Source organism: Mustela lutreola, chromosome 1 (assembly GCF_030435805.1).
Source record: "Mustela lutreola isolate mMusLut2 chromosome 1, mMusLut2.pri, whole genome shotgun sequence".
NCBI classification, from domain to species: domain Eukaryota; kingdom Metazoa; phylum Chordata; class Mammalia; order Carnivora; family Mustelidae; genus Mustela; species Mustela lutreola.
In genome coordinates, this window is record NC_081290.1 from 249,252,783 (window position 1) to 249,269,781 (window position 16,999).

The window sequence follows — 16,999 nt, forward strand, 5'->3', positions numbered from 1 at the left end:
AAGCCTGCCACGGGAAAAGTGTGGTGAAGCAGTTCACTGTTCTTTGTCTAGACTTGATTATTAGAATTTCAGTAATGATTGTTTTTTCAGGGGAAGGTCCTATCGGGCTGCTCTTTGTTGTTCTAACAGATTGCCTTGTAAATGAAACTATCCTCTGCTTCTTGCCTCAAGTAGTATATGTAACATTCGCTCTTTGGTATTATAGATTTCCTTTAGTAACTACAAAGGTATTTTACTGGACCCTTAGGCTACTGTTACAGAATACTTGAAAATGCATGCAGATTCTGAGGCTCGACACTGAACAACTTTCAGCCAAATCCTGTTAATTACATTTTTTCTAAATCATTAGGAGGTGTTCTCAATTTCCTCTTTGTGCCTTAGTGCAGAGAAGAGAAATCTCAGATCCAGTGATAGCGCTCTTCAGATGACGGGAGGGACCAACAGACAAAAGCCTGGGCTTTTTCTGCGTAGTTACATGGAGGAGAATTAGGGGCAACAAGCAACAAAGAAGATGCATAGGATTTTGGTTTTCTAGTGATTGAAAGGGCTTGACAGTGGAGTGAGTTACCCTTAGAAGTAGGGAGCTTCCAGTTACTGGAAGTACGTAAGCACACCAAAGCCAAGATTCTACCAGAGGATATCTCATTCTTTGGTTGTCGCCAGGCAAAAAAGTATTTTCTTTTTTTTTTTTAAATAAAGATTTTATTTATTTATTTGACAGACGGAGAGAGATCACAAGTAGGCAGAGAGGCAGGCAGAGAGAGAGGAAGGGAAGCAGGCTCCCTGCTGAGCAGAGAGCCCAATGCGGGGCTCGATCCCAGGACCCTGAGATCATGATCTGAGCCGAAGGCAGACGCTTAACCCACTGCGCCACCCAGGTGCCCCCAAAAAGTATTTTCTAATCTGTTACCAGATACCATAGTGAAGATTAGTTATGTGTGCGTATGTTTGTTTTTACGATAATTGGGATTTGTAAGGACTCCCGGGAGAGAACAAAGATGAGACTCCTACCATGGAGTCGCTGGGTGCAAGGTGACCTGCCTGTCTTTACCTGTTTCTCAAGATAGGTCGTGGTTTTGTCCCTGCAGAGATGCACGTTCCAGCAGGGTTTGGTGGATGGAATGACTTGCATTGCTAGAGCATGTCTCCATCCTTGGACTTTAACAGTGTTCTGCCATTCTTCACAGAGAGTCCTGTTGCCAAATGAAGAGAGAGGCCCATGGGCCATTCCCTGTTTTTCTGGCAGTACATTTCCGGTCATCAGCGGGGGGATGACATGGAATGACATGTCTGTCCCCAAGACCCAGGGCATCTGCTCTTACATCTCATGCCCCGGCAAGATTTCTGTGTAGATCCTTGGGTAGGACTAGCCTACCATCTTTCAGATGGGCCATCACTTGAGGAGAAATCCAGGAAGATACTTTTCCCAGCACCCACCCCCCCGCATCCAGATCTAGACTCGTCTTCTTGATCAGTTCATGTCATTCTTAGAGACCAAACAACCGAAACCTTTGGAACTGAACTGAGTACCTGCTTTGTGCCTGGGGTCTCAAATACAAAGATGATGAAGATAGATCTTTTCCTCTAGATGTTTCGGGGCTGGGGCAATTTTCTAGTTACCCTATTTATGGAAATGAAGGGAAGCAAGATCTGGGACCACCATGGCTAGGCCTATTGAAAATTATTCCACGTGGCCCTAAGGGTCTCGGCTACAGCCTCGAACTTGAAGCTGGAGCCTTGTGAGACACTGGTGTCCTTTCCCAGCAGGAGCACCATTAGCCATTTCAGTAGCAATGACTGTGCCCCTCCCCAGGAGTCTTAGCGCTCCTGTACTTGTGCCCCACCGTTAACAGCTCGGCACCCCTCGTTGCTGGCTGTTCAACCTGCACAACCCTTTGTCTCTTCACAGACTCTTTGGTGGGAAGCCTACCAAGCAAGTGCCCATTGCCACAGCAGACACCATGAAAAACTCAGTGGTGATCTCCAATCCTCATGCCACCTCGGCCCAGCAAGGTAACTTAGAGTCCCCCTCGGGCAGTGGCGTCCTGAGCAGCGGAAGCAGCAGTCCTCTCTACAGCAAAAATCTGGATATCAACCAGTCTCCTCTAGCCTCCAGCCCCAGCTCAGCCCACTCGGGCCCTTCCAACAGCCTCACCTGGGGCACCAATGCCAGCAGCTCGTCCGCGCTCAGCAAGGACGGCCTGGGCTTCCAGTCGGTCAGCAGCCTCCATACCAGCTGCGAGTCCATTGACATCTCCCTCAGCAGCGGAGGGGGGCTGAGTCACAATTCCTCCACGGGCCTCATCACCTCCTCTAAGGACGACTCCCTGACTCCCTTCGTCAGAACCAACAGCGTGAAGACCACGCTGTCGGAGAGGTTGGTGCCGTGCGCCTGTATCTCTTGGAGAGACACCCTCCCGCAAGTCAAAGGGTTTATGTTAGGAATCCCAAATGTTAGTTCCCCTTTGCCTGGGAGAGTGCGCTCTTTCTAACCACTGCTGTCTTTTTTCCGTGGGGAAGCCAGGCTGGGATGGAATTCAGCTCGGCTCTCCTTCCTGTTACCTTTTCCATCGCGGTTATTCTCCATGCTTGGAGCTGCAGGCGGCGACGGAGGGAGGGCTGCAGATTTAATGCTCCCGTTGGACATGGCATTCCTCCTTGGAGGTCCTTCCATTTTATCCTGTTCGTTCATCAGCTGCTCGTCCCCCCCACCCTTGTCATTGTGCAGGCAGAGCGGGTGGCAGGAGACGTTTCTAGGCAGTGGGGTGGACTTGGTGGGTGTCACGGCAGGCACCCTCCTATTAAAGGGCTGCCAGCCAGAGTGATCGAGACACTCAAAGCAGCCTCAGAGCCCCGGATTCCACTGCAGCGTGCTGTGTGTCTTGTTTTCCACGTAGGCCAGAACGCCGGGATGCGCGCTGGGAATGAGGAAAAAAAATGTCTAATCATTGTGTGTGTCCGACCCCTCCCCTTTCTTCCCATCTAATGTTCCTTCTCTTATTTTCTACCTGCCTGGACTTCTAGCCCTCTCTCTTCCCCTGCTGCTAGCCCTAAGTTCTGCAGAAGTACTCTGCCCAGGAAACAGGACAGGTAATGACATTGTAGGCCTGGGAGCCCACCGAGCCTCCAGGTTCCTCTGTCCATCCGTGTCAAGCCAGACGTCTTGTGTGAGGCTGTTGGCCTGAGGCTGCCGCTTGTGTTCGTGGCTCTGCTGTACGCTGTGACCCCAGACATGCCAGGGAGGGTCTGCTCCGCTGTCCACCCCAGCCCTAGAAGCGGTGGAGTTGGGCCAGCCCGTCCTCCCCCCCAGCTTGGGAAGGAAGCTCAGCCGCTGGAACTGGGGCTTGAACTGGGGCGGCAGACGCCCTCCCTTGCATCTCTGTCCTCCTGTGGCATGCTCCTGCTTCCCAGCTCCCTACCCTTTCTTCCCTCTCTCCCCCACCCCCCTCCCAGCCCAGAACCAATCTCCCACCCACTGTGCGGGGGAGCCCTCACCTTTGTCTCCCCTGCCCCTACTCCCCACGCAGCTGGCTCCCTTCCCTTCCAGAAAATCCTTTCCTGCTATTTATTTGGCTGGTGCGTCTCGCAGGCTGTTGTGTTCTGTGTGCCTGTTTCCTGGAATGATCGTGAAAAAGAGGACATGGAGGGGTGAGGCTCTGCAAACTTAGAGGCTCGCTTGCCCCTAGCTGCCCTGTGGGTGGGCCTCAGAGATGGATACTGACCTCCAGTTTGTGGGGGAGCCTCAGCTTGGCCAAATACAACAACCAGATGTTGTTTCATGGTAGGGAAAAAAATATTAATGAAAATCCCCTTCACCCCATCCGTGGCAAAAACTTTGTTTTTGTCAGACTCAGCAGACCAAGCCTTTAAAACCTTGTTCTTTGGAAATCCAAATGCCTTGACTTTATCCGCAGGCAAGTTGAAACCTGCCCGCACTCGGGCCCAGGGCTGCTCACCAAGCTAACCAAACTAAGAGGGACCTGGAATTCATATTATTCCAGGTGAATTCCAAATATGCAGACTGCTGGCCTCTTGACACCCTCCAGCAAGTCCCTTCTCTCACATGGAGTCATCGTCAATGGCATTTGGGGAGGGTCAGACGCAGGGGTGCTGGCATCTCTCTCTCCAAGAAGCAGGGGTGCTGGTGCAAGCCTGGGTGACTGGGCAGCAGCAGGTGTGGGCTCTGCTTCGACCTGGGGCAGCCCCTGAGTTTTGCTTTGCATCTGTGACAAAAGAGGAAGTTTGGGGTCCAGTGGTTGTCTCGGGCCTCCTGGTGCCTCGGGGTGTGCGCTGGGGTCGGTCAGGCCCGGGATCAGGTGTCTCTTGTTTTCCGTGGATGTGGATGTCTTGCATGTGCCACTGGATAGAAGGGAGCGCTCCGTGGTGCCGTGAGTCTCTTGCTCCAGATCTCCGGCCCCCATTTAGCCTCTCCCTCCTTCCCTTGCCTGCTTTCCCTGTGCTTCTCTGAAGTTCTCATTTTTGTTTTAACTTTCCTACAGTGACCCGCACCTTGATAGGAACACTTTGCCTAAAAAAGGACTCAGGTATCTGCGCTTCCTCCTTCCCTCCGTACCATCTGGTGTGGCTTTGGGGCTTGGCTGCGTGACTCTCATGGCTGGGGGAGGGCTGAGGGCTGGGCTGGACTGGGGTCCCCGCTTTGGCCACCGCAGCAGGACCCTCTGAAGCGGGGGCTCCCCGGGCACCCTCTCATTCCCATCGCTCCATCTGTCGGCTTTTTTGCTTGGGCAGAGGCTGTGCTTTTTCAGGCTTATTATGGCGAAAGCCATCTCATGAGGAACACCCCTTGGCAAGCCCAGAGAGCAGAGACAGCCTCTCCTGGGACCACGGGGTTCCCTCAGGAAGCCCTTCACCCTGACCGTTCCGCTCACGGCTGTCTTCCAAAAGAAAGGACGTGACTTATGGCACGTTGGTTAGCCAGGACATGGCAAAGAAGAGAAATAAAGCTCCCTAAGTTGGAAAAGATTCAACTTTGGGGGCCATAGAAAATTAATAAAGCCGGGGGCTTTGTCTTTCCTATAAGTATCTCGTGGAAAATTGTGTCTATTTTCGGTGCCCAACAAGACAACGGGTGTGATGATTGGCTTTGGTATAAAGAAAAGACTACCGGGAAGGAATGTCCTTCCATTCATCATTAAGTCGTGGATCATTTTTGGTGCAAGTCCTGGTTAAGCAAGATGCCAGAAATCACCGTTGCTCACGCCAGCTTCTTCCCTTTGCCAACCAGAGGGACTCCAGTTCTAACTCCTGCCCCACGGTCCTACTGTATGACGGTTGCCGCTGTCATTTCCCTGCTCTTTGAACACCTTGTTCTTCGTAGCATTTGCTTCACACTGCACTAGGCATTAAGTGCTTTCGCAAAAAAAAAAAAAAAAAAAAAATGGAACTTGGAATGAAATGTTTCATTGCTGTCATGTATGTCTGTGGTTAATAACCTGGAGCTCTTAAGGCTGAGAGCATTTTGAGCAATAATGTGAGGTAGGTATCAATGCTGCCTTTCAGTAGGGACTCGAGGAAAGCCAATTCTGAGAATCTAAGAATAAGAGTATTGAAAATGCCCCAACAGACGTTCTGCGGGAGGAATTTCAGCACTGTGGCCATAGAGGGAGGGGTTGGCAAAGGCCTTTTGTGCTTCACGGTTTTCTTCGTGCCTCTGAGGGCTTCAGACTAATAATACTCAGTTCATGCCACTCCCAAGATGAGTTTGACATTGAGTCCCTACTTTTGCCTCTAAAGTGTAATTATCTAGGAAGCTAATCCCTCTAAAGAATAACATTTTTAAATTTTTAAATTTAAATATGTATATATATATATATATATATATATATATATATATATATGTATATATATATTCCCCCCCCCAGTGGATCTATTCTATCAAAATGATGTAGCTTTAAATTTTTTTTTTTAAGATTTTTATTTATTTGACACAGAGAGAGAAATCACAGGTAGGCAGAGAGGCAGGCAGAAAGAGAGGAGGAAGCAGGCTCCCCGCTGAGCAGAGAGCCCGACACAGGGCTCGATCCCAGGACCCTGAGATCATGACCTGAGCCGAAGGCAGAGGCTTTAACCCACTGAGCCACCCAGGCACCCCTAAATTGTTTTTTTAAATTTCAGAATAGAGATACATGCTAGGCTATCTTCATGCAATTGGTGGGACCCAGAAAATTGTATGTCCATCACCTACAGCAGATACACTCTGCCTGTCCCTCCTAGCTCCTCCCACCACCACCCCCCCCCATTCACGCACAATGCCAAGATACCAGCAACTCTTCTTCTCGAGTCCAGAGAATCCCTCTGGTTCCATAATCAGTAGTCACCCCACAGTAATCTGTGTGTAAGTCCAGAGGTACTCTGGTCACAGGGCACTTCCGAAATTTGAGATGCTGCCTGTGGGCATGATGAGAAAAGCATGGATTTTGGAATCAGATGTAAAATGGATGAAATGTCACCACGTGATACGAGGCAGGCCCTCCCCTTCTTGCCGTGTAAAATGGGGATAGTAGCCTCTGCATGGCCGGGTGGGTGGGAGGTGTTGGCGAGATGCCTGTGCAGGCACCCGGCACAATGGGGACCTTGAGTACACCATTGCCAGACCTGTTACGTAATAAGTGAGGAGCTGGGTCCCGGGACGTCTGTGGCACCCAGTGATTTGGGGTTCCTTTTACGGAGACTTACCGAGGCTTCGTTGCAGCAGACACAAGTATCAGTGTCGTCACACCTTCTGTCGCGTCTGGTTTCTGATACGCTGGGACTCGCGGCCACTTACATGCGCCCGAGAACGCGGCTGCCATGAGCTATTGAATTAAAACTCCCTCGAAGCTCTGACAGCAGCTCCTTCTGCTGCTCCAGCTCTGTCAAGGTGGGGGCTTTGAAATGACACTATCGTGAATCAACATGTTACAGATACGCCCAGGGACGGCTCCTTTGAGCATTTACAGATCTTGCTCCCTTTATCCTCCACACTAAAAAGAATTGTAGTTTTCCCCAAAGGCAGCCAAGTAGCAAAAAAAGGTTTGGAGAAACTTCATAAGTTTCAGGATATGTAGTAATGTGATTTTTTTTTTTTTTTTAAACATCATCTTTGGCTCTGTGTGTTTTTTTTTTTTTTTTTTTTTTCCATCTATTTATCACCAGCTCCCCGGAGTTCACGTTCATAAGTCTCGTTCACAGTTAATCCCAGCATAATTTCTGTCTATCCAGGTATACTCCCACCTCCCAGCTTCGCACCCAAGAAGACGCAAAAGAATGGTTACGGTCCCACTCTGCAGGAGGCCTGCAGGACCCTGCTGCCAATTCCCCGTTCTCCTCTGGCTCCAGCGTCACGTCTCCCTCGGGAACGAGATTCAACTTCTCCCAGCTTGGTGAGTAGCCACTGACAGTTAGCTGTGGCAATCAGCCCTGGGGGACAGAGGTTAATCTTATATTTTGAAAGAGGCCTGTGGTCATTGCCAAGTGGTCAAGCCCTCCATGTTCATGAGCCCTCCGCAATGGAACTTGATTATAGGGAAGTAATAGCAAAAGGGAAAGAAGAGAAAAGGTTTGGGTACTCTTATCAGTATTTATATGGTTGGTGTAGGTAGGGTTATAGTAAAGAGCAAACCATTCTACTTTTTTTTTCAAGTTTACTTTATTATTATTTATTTTTTTGACAGATCACAAGTAGGCAGAGATATAGGAGGAAGCAGGCTCCCCACTGAGCAGAGAGCCTAATGTAGGGCTTGATCCCAAGACCCTGGGATCATGACCTGAGCCGAAGGCAGAGGCTTTAACCCACTGAGCCACCCAGGTGCCCTAACCATTCTACTTTTGAGAAAAATGAATTATTTCTAAGACATCTGAAGACGTAGGTTTCTATCTAAAAAGTTGTAGCATACCCCGTGTCTGGTCCTCTGCATGGCTCTATTAAGCTGGAAAATAAAGATCCGGTTTTGAGTGAACACATACTCTTGGAAATGCCTACTCCTGACATAATGCTTTGACTGGCACAGTGGGGAGAGGAGAAGAATTTGTAAGACAGCCCCTGCTGACATGTTAATGGATTCTTTTTCAGAGAGACAAACACACCCACACAGACTTGTAATCAGGGTAAGAGAACAATCCAGAGCTTTATCTGAAACTGTGTAAAAACCGACAATGATCAGGTAGCAGGTATTATATATAGTTAGGAAAAGGGAAGATCCGTCCTGGCTAGAATTACCAGGAAGAATGGGAGCTGAGCCCTAAAAGACTGATGGAGGGAAAATCCTGCCCACTCTCATCTTGCTCTTTAGAAGGGAGGCCTTTTCTGATTATTGCAAATAATAAACACGGCTTCTTTAAGGACAGGTGTGGCTTATCATCAAGTAAGACTTCACTTTTCCTTTTTAATTAACAGGGAGATACTTTGGAAATACCGTATGTTATTGACATGGTCAGGACTTTAATAAAAAAAAAGCCTGTTGGGGCCAAGGTGGAGGGGAGATGCCCCTTTGCCCTGAAGCTCTTTAGGCGCCATTACAAGCATGCCCCATTGGAGGCAGTGAGGTCTGTGTTCATGTTGTTCTTTCCCAGCCCTAACTCTTTGAGGCAGGAGTTTCTTGTCATGCACAAATGCTTCCCATCTGATCAAAAGCCCGGTTGGACTATTTTGGGCTTTGGCTTTAGAGGGAGTTGTTCCAGATGAGCCCAGGGAGTAATTAGCTCATGCCTGGAAGGTGACACTGGCTTGTCGGAACGTGCCAAGTTGGAAAGCTGAGGCCCAGAGACTTGCTTTGGAAATGACCCACCTTTCCTCCCTTATTTTTAGCTCTCCGTGTTTTATTTAAATGTGGATGTGATAGCCTTCTAGAAAACGGACGAGGGAGGGAAGTCGGCAGGGACAGATATGGCCGATACTCATCAGTCCCCTCGTCATCCCTATCTAGGACTTGAAGAGAGACATGAATTTCCCACCTTTCAGTCCCCTTCCTTTCTTTTCCAGCGAGTCCCACCACCGTTACTCAGATGAGCTTGTCCAACCCAACCATGCTGAGGACCCACAGCCTCTCCAATGCCGACGGGCAGTATGACCCGTACACTGATAGCCGATTCCGGAATAGCTCCGTGTCCCTGGACGAGAAGAGCAGAACCATGAGCCGCTCGGGCTCCTTCCGGGATGGATTTGAAGAAGGCAAGCATGGAGGGTTACCGTCTCAGGTCCTGCGTTGCGGTGAATGGCCCTCCATACCGCATTCGCGAGCAGAGAGCCCACGTGGAAGTGCTCCTAGCTCTCTCTCTCACTCTGGGGGTTGGGGCTGGGGAACTCTGAGTAGAGGGGTCTGGTTGTTCATTCACCTCATGGGTGGGGGGGAGAAGCTGCTGAAGAAACTCGAGTGAACTTGGAGCGGACTGTGTTCTACTCTAGGCTTCTCCCTCTTGGACTTGGGCCACAACTTCTTGGCATGAGCCTCCATCTTGAGGTTCAGCTGCCGGCTCACCATCTTGGCAGCCTGTTTCTGGAGAGTTAGTTCATTTCCCTGGGCTAACGTACTCGTGTAGCTCCGGGGGCCTGTGGGCAGCCGGCCTCTCGACTCCACTCCAAAATTTTCTATTTCTCAAGCACATTTTTTTTTAACTTTATTCAGTGACACCCTTTTCCTTCAGGTATGCTCTTTTCCTTCTTTGCTCATTAACTGTGAATATTTGGGGTCAGATTTTTATGTTTTGTTCATTTTAATCAGAATGTTGGGAGAAAGTAGCTCTGGGCATTGTTGCCAGCGTCTTCCTAACTTGGTTCATCTCTCTTTCCCTTTGTTCCTTCAGCTCAGGGTGGGAGCTAGAGAAGCAAGCAGTCAAAACCCTGTGGAGGGACAGCCCCACCCCCAAAAAGCTTCCTGAAGATGGGAATGATAGGATATTGGAGTCAGTACTCATTGACTAGTTAAAACTATGGAGTAACACTACCAGGGTTTGAGTTCTGGCTCCCTCGCTTTGGTAGATGATCCAAGAGGATGAGTTACTTTACCTCCCTGTGCCTCTGTTTTTTTTTTTTTTTTTAACTGACAAAATGAGAATGGTAATAGTACCTAGCCCATGAAATTATGAGAATTCAACGGTAGATATAAATGTTCACCCGCTAATGTCATTACATGCCCTAGCCTGTAGACTCAGCGTCAGCAGTAAGGTCCTGGCAGCTGGGACTCCCCAGCCAGGGGATGGGGACTCTCAGAGCAATTGGAGCCCAGGCTATGGCCATAGCCCTCGTTGTGCCTTTTTTGCCAGTGACAGACGAGAATGCGGGAGAATGTCGAGGGGGTCATGGGTGTTTCCCTCTGGCCCCAGCCCCTGTGAGAGTGGGAAAATAGTAGCACAGCCACCTCCTGGGAGGAGAGAACAAACTTGTCTTATTTTTGTTTTTTTAAAGACTTTATTTATTTGAGAGAGAGGGAGAGAGAGCACAAGCAGGGGGAATGGCAGGCAGGGGGAGAAGCAGGCTCCCCGCTGAGCAGAGAGCCCTATGTGGGACTCAATCCTGGGACTTGAGAATCGTGACCTGAGCCGAAGGCAGATGCTTAACTGACTGAGCCACCCAGGTGCCCCTAAACTTGTCTTGTTTAAAGAAATCCCTAAACAAACTGAGAGAGAAAGAAACAGAATAAAGTCTTCCACTGTTGTCCAGTGTACTTGCTTAGAGAAAGAGTAAAGGGTTTAGTTACGGGGCACTTGCCCTCTGGTCCATCTTCCTAGCAGCGTCCCTCCCTTCACCCTGATTTACATGTCCCCTGTACCGGGTGAGCACAGTGAGCAAGTCTGCAAATCCATGTATGGGCACCTGCTGGGACAGAGGATCGAGGAGGGGTAGAGCCGAAGTTACCCAGAGTGTTCTGCTAGATTTAAGAGAACCCGGGTCCCTCAGAGCGACGCGCAGGTTGACCCGAAGGTAAAGGCGTAGGCAGCTGGTCTTGAACTTTTTCCTACTCCATGTGCTAGCCAACCATGGCCGCAGAGCATTCCCCAGCCCTCCTTGTGACGACTCACATACGGAGCACGTCCTGGGCCACATTCATCTTCTGTGTCGTGTGTGTGCCTGAGTGAACTGTGTTCAGGACTGAGATTTGTCCAAACAAGCACACTTCGCCTCATAAAGATCCGGGGCCATTACAGTCTCATCGTCAGAGAACTTTCCTTTATTCCATCTGGAATCAAGCTGTCAGGCAGCACCACTGTGGGATATCTGGGATGTCAAAGTGACATTGATAAAAAATGCTTGCCCACAAGCAGTGTCTAGACTTTTGTAAACCCTAATGATTCATGGTGACGTGGACTGAAGGGCAGAGGTAAAAATCAGGTTTGGTGGGAAGGGGGTAGGGACTGCTGTCGATATACACGATGAGCGCATACCATTTTCATCTTTTGGGGAATTTTGCATCGAATTGCTTTTACTCCTTCCAGGGCTATTACATTACAAAGACAAGACAGAGCTCATGCAGTTAGATGCTTTTCATTCCATTGGGTGAAAGCTGTTCTTCCCATTTTGAATTTATAAATCCCAGAGTTGGAGAAACAGGGGGAAAATTTTACAACTCATGTTTGGACAAGACAGAACCCCTGTGTGATAGTCAGTTAGGTACGTCATATACCAGAAAGCAGGAGAGAAATTGAAGAAGAATTAGCACAAAGACGTGGGGGAGGTTTCTGTGGGATTTAATTAGCACTTTCCATTTTGAAGGAAGTGAGAGTCATAAATATGTAGATTAGGTACAGCCATGGCCCAGATGCAACCTTTCAAAGTTATTTCAGGTAAATTAATTTTCATCAGATGCATTATGCAATCTTTTTTTTTTTTTTTTTTTAAAGATTTTATTTATTTATTTGAGAGAGAGAGAGACAGTGAGAGAGAGCATGAGCGAGGAGAAGGTCAGAGGGAGAAGCAGACTCCCCATGGAGCTGGGAGCCAGATGTGGGATTCGATCCCGGGACTCCGGGATCATGACCTGAGCCGAAGGCAGTCGTCCAACCAACTGAGCCACCCAGGCATCCCTGCATTATGCAATCTTAAAGTCAACTTTAATAGCGTACATTTAGGGAGATGCTTGAGGCATTTTGAAAATGGATGTCTTTGCCCGGGAACTTTACCAGTCATCCCTAATTGCTAGTGCAATCTTAAGCAGTTCGTATGGAATCCATAGGAACAGAGCAGCTTCTTAATAAATAAATATTTTTATTGCAACTCACTTGGGTTTCTAGCACCTGAGTTGTACCTGTGATTGAAATCCTGGCACGTCTGCTGCTAGACTTGGAGAAAGGACTTGATACTGCTAGGCCTATTTCCTGTTCACTAAAAGGTAGAAAATAATTGTGCCTGCTTCAGAGGATTGAAGTGAAGATTAGGTGAGATAAATCCACAGAAAGCATCTCATGCAAAATGACTTCCAAAGACGTTTACAGTCAGTGTTCAAGCAGATGGTAGCCATTGTTGTAATTGTCAGGTTTTGTTTTCTCCTTCTCCCCAAGGGCCATTATCCCTGTTTTGTTTATGGCAAAATTGAGGCTGGAGAAATGCCTTGGGGACTGTGTGCAGCCAGGACTCGGTGCCAAACTCTGGATTTTCAGCCCTCTGTTTTCCTGTTCAGTCCTACCTTGACATCTGACTCTGCCTAGGTCGCAGCTGGGCTTTCTTACCTCTGTGAGGCAGACTGGTCCTTCATCAGTGTGTTTTCTGTTTTCAGTTCTGCTTCCTTTGCTGGTTCAGAGGGTGGTCCATCAGCCATCAGAACCGTGCATCCTTCTCACTGGTAGCACCTCTGAGAGTATCAGCAGTGTACTAAGAACTAGCCTATGTGCCTCCAAGCCTGTCTCTGCTCCTAACAGGCTGTGTGTTCTTGGCCATATCACTTAGCCTCTCTGGGTCTTAATTTACTCTGTTGTGTGTTAGCAGTGGGAACTCCTGCCCTGTCTGGGACTATTACCTACAAATTCTCACTTCAAAGGTAGTACACTTGAGAAAGTGCTTTGATAAGTACGAAGCTGGAGATATATGCTAGATGCATCGGGGCCTTTGGTTGCTTTGTTGGCTAGAAGATGCCCAATTGTTTCATTCTGTCTAGAGCATGTACGTATCACCACCTGTACTTTGGGCAGGGATGAATCGTGTTTTTCTCAAACATGCAATTGTTTGCTCATTTGGTGCCAGCTTTGCGTCTATGTAGATTGGATGAGTGGCTGGGGAAACCATTCTAAAACAAACCAAAAGGCTTTACCAAAAAAACAAAAAATGAAAACAAAAACAAAAAACAACCATCAGAAACTCCTAAATCAGGTCTCTCACTTTTTTTTTTTTTAAAGATTTTATTTATTTATTTGACACAGAGAGAGAGATCACAAGTAGGCAGAGAGGCAGTCAGAGAGAGAGGAGGGGAGCAGGCTCCCTGCTGAGCAGAGAGCCTGATGCTGGGCTCGATCCCAGGACCCTAGATCATGATCTGAGCCGAAGGCAGAGGCTTACCCCTCTGAGCCACCCAGGTGCCCCCTAAATCAGGTCTCTTAAGGGCAAAACAGTCTCCATACTTCTGGTCAGCAGATCCTGTTCCTGAATGCTGGGTGACCTTACAGAGACCAGTTAACCTTACTGGGTTTCAGATTCCTCCAGTGCAGAGATGGCCTAGACAAGTGTCTGTGGTTCTTCGTAGCTTCAGAATTTTATTTTATTTATTTATTTAAAAGATTTTTATTTATTTATTTGATAGACAGAGATCACAAGCAGGCAGAGAGAGAGGAAGGGAAGCAGGCTCCCCACTGAGCAGAGAGCCCGATGTGGGACTCGATCCCAGGACCCTGGGATCATGACCCGAGCCAAAGGCAGAAGCTTTAAGCCACTGAGCCACCCAGGTACCCCACATAGCTTCAGAATTTTAAAGATATAGGTATAGGGCAGAAAATGCGTGGTGTGATTATGCCATTCTGGCTTTGTAAGTCTTGTATGCCTTTTGCTGTCCAGAAGTATCCAAAACACATAACCCAGGCTCTGATTTGGTTCAGCTCTCTTGGAGCGAGGCCACTGCAATGGTTCAGGCAAGCCACATTCAGTTTGGAGCTGACTCTGGAAATCAAGGAATCTTTCTTTGGACCGCGGCCTTGCTGTTGCTATTTACCTAGTGAGAGGAGTTAATTACAGGGAAGAAGAATTACCTCCATAGGAGCCTGCCAGTTGTGCTCTTCCCCGGCGGCCCCAGGCCTGCACTGGGGTATTGCTGAGGGCAGTGTCTCTAACTCTGTGCATATGAGCTGGAGAGATAGAAGAGACCAACTTCCATTTTCCAGCAGATTAGTCCCACATGACAGCCCTGTGCTGGCTGAGCAGGTGGTATGATGGAAAGATGTGGGGCTGGATGAAAGAAAAGCTAGAGGGTGACTACATGTTACTCATGTCTCTTCCCGCATTTGGCCTCCAGTATAATCTGCCCCTACTGCCTGTCTCATGGGGCTAGAGTACGTTAACCCCTTTAGAACATTAGACCACTCATTTGGGGCATGAGAGGCGTCTGCTGGTGTGTCTACGTATGAACACTGGAAGCCATTATTGTCCATTTATGCCATAAACTGATTTCTTATGGGGCAAGGGCCAGAAAAGTCATGGATGGCAGAGGAATGGAGGAAAAGATCTCAAACCCTAGTGTTCCTAAGGAAAATGTATGTGAGTGATGGTGTAGCCATAACCTCAGAAGAGCAGGCACCTTCCAAGAGAGAGGAGGGCCGGACAGGCAAGTCAAGAACTGTGTGGGTTCAGAGGGGGAGGGAATGTATCCGGTGCAGGCAGGCAGGGAACGGAGGGAAGCCTTCATGGAGAGGCGTTGTTTGAGCTGAGCCCAGTGATTTGGACAGGCAGAAATGAAAAGCATCCAAAACAAAGGGAACCGTACAGGCAGACACTCTGGGGAGGCCAAGTGCTAGGCGGGGCGCGCTCGAGAGAAAAGTGCAGGGTTCTGAATGGGATGGGAGCCCATAAAGGAAGAGCAGGAGGTTGGGAGGTTTATGGGAAGACAGTGTGGAGGCACCTGGGTGGTGGGCTGAGCTATTCGTCAGGTATCTCATGGGCAAGTAGCTTCTGCCCAAAGCTGATCCAAGTTGAGTTCACTTCTTGGGTGGTAAGGGCAAGCCTTTTAGTGCACGTGGAAAGTTATTCCCAAGCCTCCCACTCTCAGACCACAGAGGATAGCTAGTGTGGGGGTAGAGCATTCGACTTGTGGTCAGGAAAGCTGTGCCCAATTAAACATCTCTGATGTCTCCACAGGCATATTTTTTGTCTCTCAAAAAGTTGTCGAGAGATTACTAATAAAATGTCATTAAAGCATCTGGTTCCCAGAAAGAGAAGTGCGTTAGAATACTTAGTCCTAGAAAAGACTATGATTTAAACTTACAGAGAAATAATAAAATAACTCCACTGGCTGGGGGCAGGAAGGGGCACGACGTGGGTATGAAGATGGATCTGAATCCAAAGAACCAATCAGAGACAGAAAAGAGGACACCACTTGATTGTCCTTTTGTACACGTGGTAGAAATCAAAAGAAGAATGTCTTCTTCAGTAGATAATGTTTTCTGAGCAAGTGTTCTACCACATGGTCTTCTAGAATGAGTTGACTATGGCCAACAGCCAGCCTCCTGTGTTCATGATAATGGGCTCATCTTCGTGCATACACAAGTGGCAGAAGCTAGCAGGGTAGACAACATGTATGCAGCACAGCCTCATCCCTAGAGGAATACATGAGAGAAAAGTCATGGGTGGCAGAAGAATGGAATGAGAGAGAAGGAAAGGAGTAAAATGTGCTGGGATAGAAAAGGTTACAGGTTGCCTGTGGGTAATAGAATTATGAGTCGTGTGGGTTGTGGCAGTGAATATGTTTTCTTAACACTTCTCCATACTTGAACATTTTTACTTAGTAACCATGTATTATTTTCATGGGGGAAAAAATTATGGAGAGGTTGTAGGGGGGAAAGGAAAAGAGACTCCTTTCGGAAATATTCCTTGACTCTGACCTATTGCCAAACCAGGAAAAGATGGGTCAAGGTGAGATGAAGTTACCTGGTAGAGTCCCATAGTGCTGAGTTAGTTTCTCTTCCTGTCTCCCTCTTTGGCTCCATAGTTGCCAGCTGTGCAATTTACCTTTTTTCTTTTCTTCTCTTTTTTTTTAATAGTTCACGGATCCTCACTGTCCTTGGTTTCCAGCACGTCATCAATTTATTCTACAGTGAGTATAAATCAATGCTATGTGGCTGTGACTGTGAGAACTGGAGCTCCTTTCTCCCGTGTATCAAGAATAAAATATAAAATAAAATTGTTTCTCCTAGAGAAAGTATCTCCATTGTAAGGGGCCTGATTCATCAGGGAGTAAGATTTGAAATTGACAAAAGCTATGAATTGTAACGTCTCAACCAGTAAATCAGGAACGGACTCCTTTGTTAGAGTGGCATTGCGCTTTGGGTGGGAACTAGTTAGAACGTGTGAGAAGCCTTGGCCGCCTGCTGGTAGCCTTAGGAAAGAAAGGCCTTGAACAACTTCTGTCTGCCTCAGTTTCTTTATCTGTCAAGCAGAGAGAATAGCCGCCCTTAGCTTGCAGAGCTTGTGGATTTACTGTTGGGAAGATGACATTGACCTACAACGTATATTCCTTAATGACAAGGACTTTTTACGTTTTTATTCCTAATGTCTGGAACAAAGCCAAGCATGTAGTAGATGTTCAAAAAATAGGCTTGAATATGAGGAAGTGGAGATGCACCATGAGGGGTTAAGGGGGTAGGAGAAGAATAAATGAAACAAGATGGGATCGGGAGGGAGACAAACCATAAGTGACTCTTAATCTCACAAAACAAACTGAGGGTTGCTGGGGGGGAGGGCGGTTGGGAGAGGGGGGTGGGGTTATGGACATTGGGGAGGGTATGTGCTATAGTGAATGCTGTGAAGTGTGTAAACCTGGCGATTCACAGACCTGTACCCCTGGGGGAACAAATACATGTTTATGAAAAA

At 48.0% G+C, this 16,999-nt stretch overlaps 1 protein-coding gene across 8 annotated transcripts in view; it reads left to right on the forward strand.

Moving 5' to 3' along the window:
- Nucleotides 1-16,999, forward strand: part of NAV2 (neuron navigator 2) — a 395,626-nt gene that overhangs the window by 327,675 nt on the left and 50,952 nt on the right. For 6 of the 8 annotated variants that reach the window (XM_059138147.1, XM_059138156.1, XM_059138177.1 and 3 more), the window contains 6 exons: nt 1,910-2,377; nt 3,025-3,090; nt 4,500-4,544; nt 7,222-7,382; nt 8,981-9,169; nt 16,171-16,223. In XM_059138147.1, the coding sequence (XP_058994130.1) occupies nt 1,910-2,377; nt 3,025-3,090; nt 4,500-4,544; nt 7,222-7,382; nt 8,981-9,169; nt 16,171-16,223 (982 nt within the window). The remainder of the gene's footprint in view (nt 1-1,909; nt 2,378-3,024; nt 3,091-4,499; nt 4,545-7,221; nt 7,383-8,980; nt 9,170-16,170; nt 16,224-16,999) is intronic. The other 2 variants (XM_059138166.1, XM_059138198.1) reach the window with 2 other exon arrangements.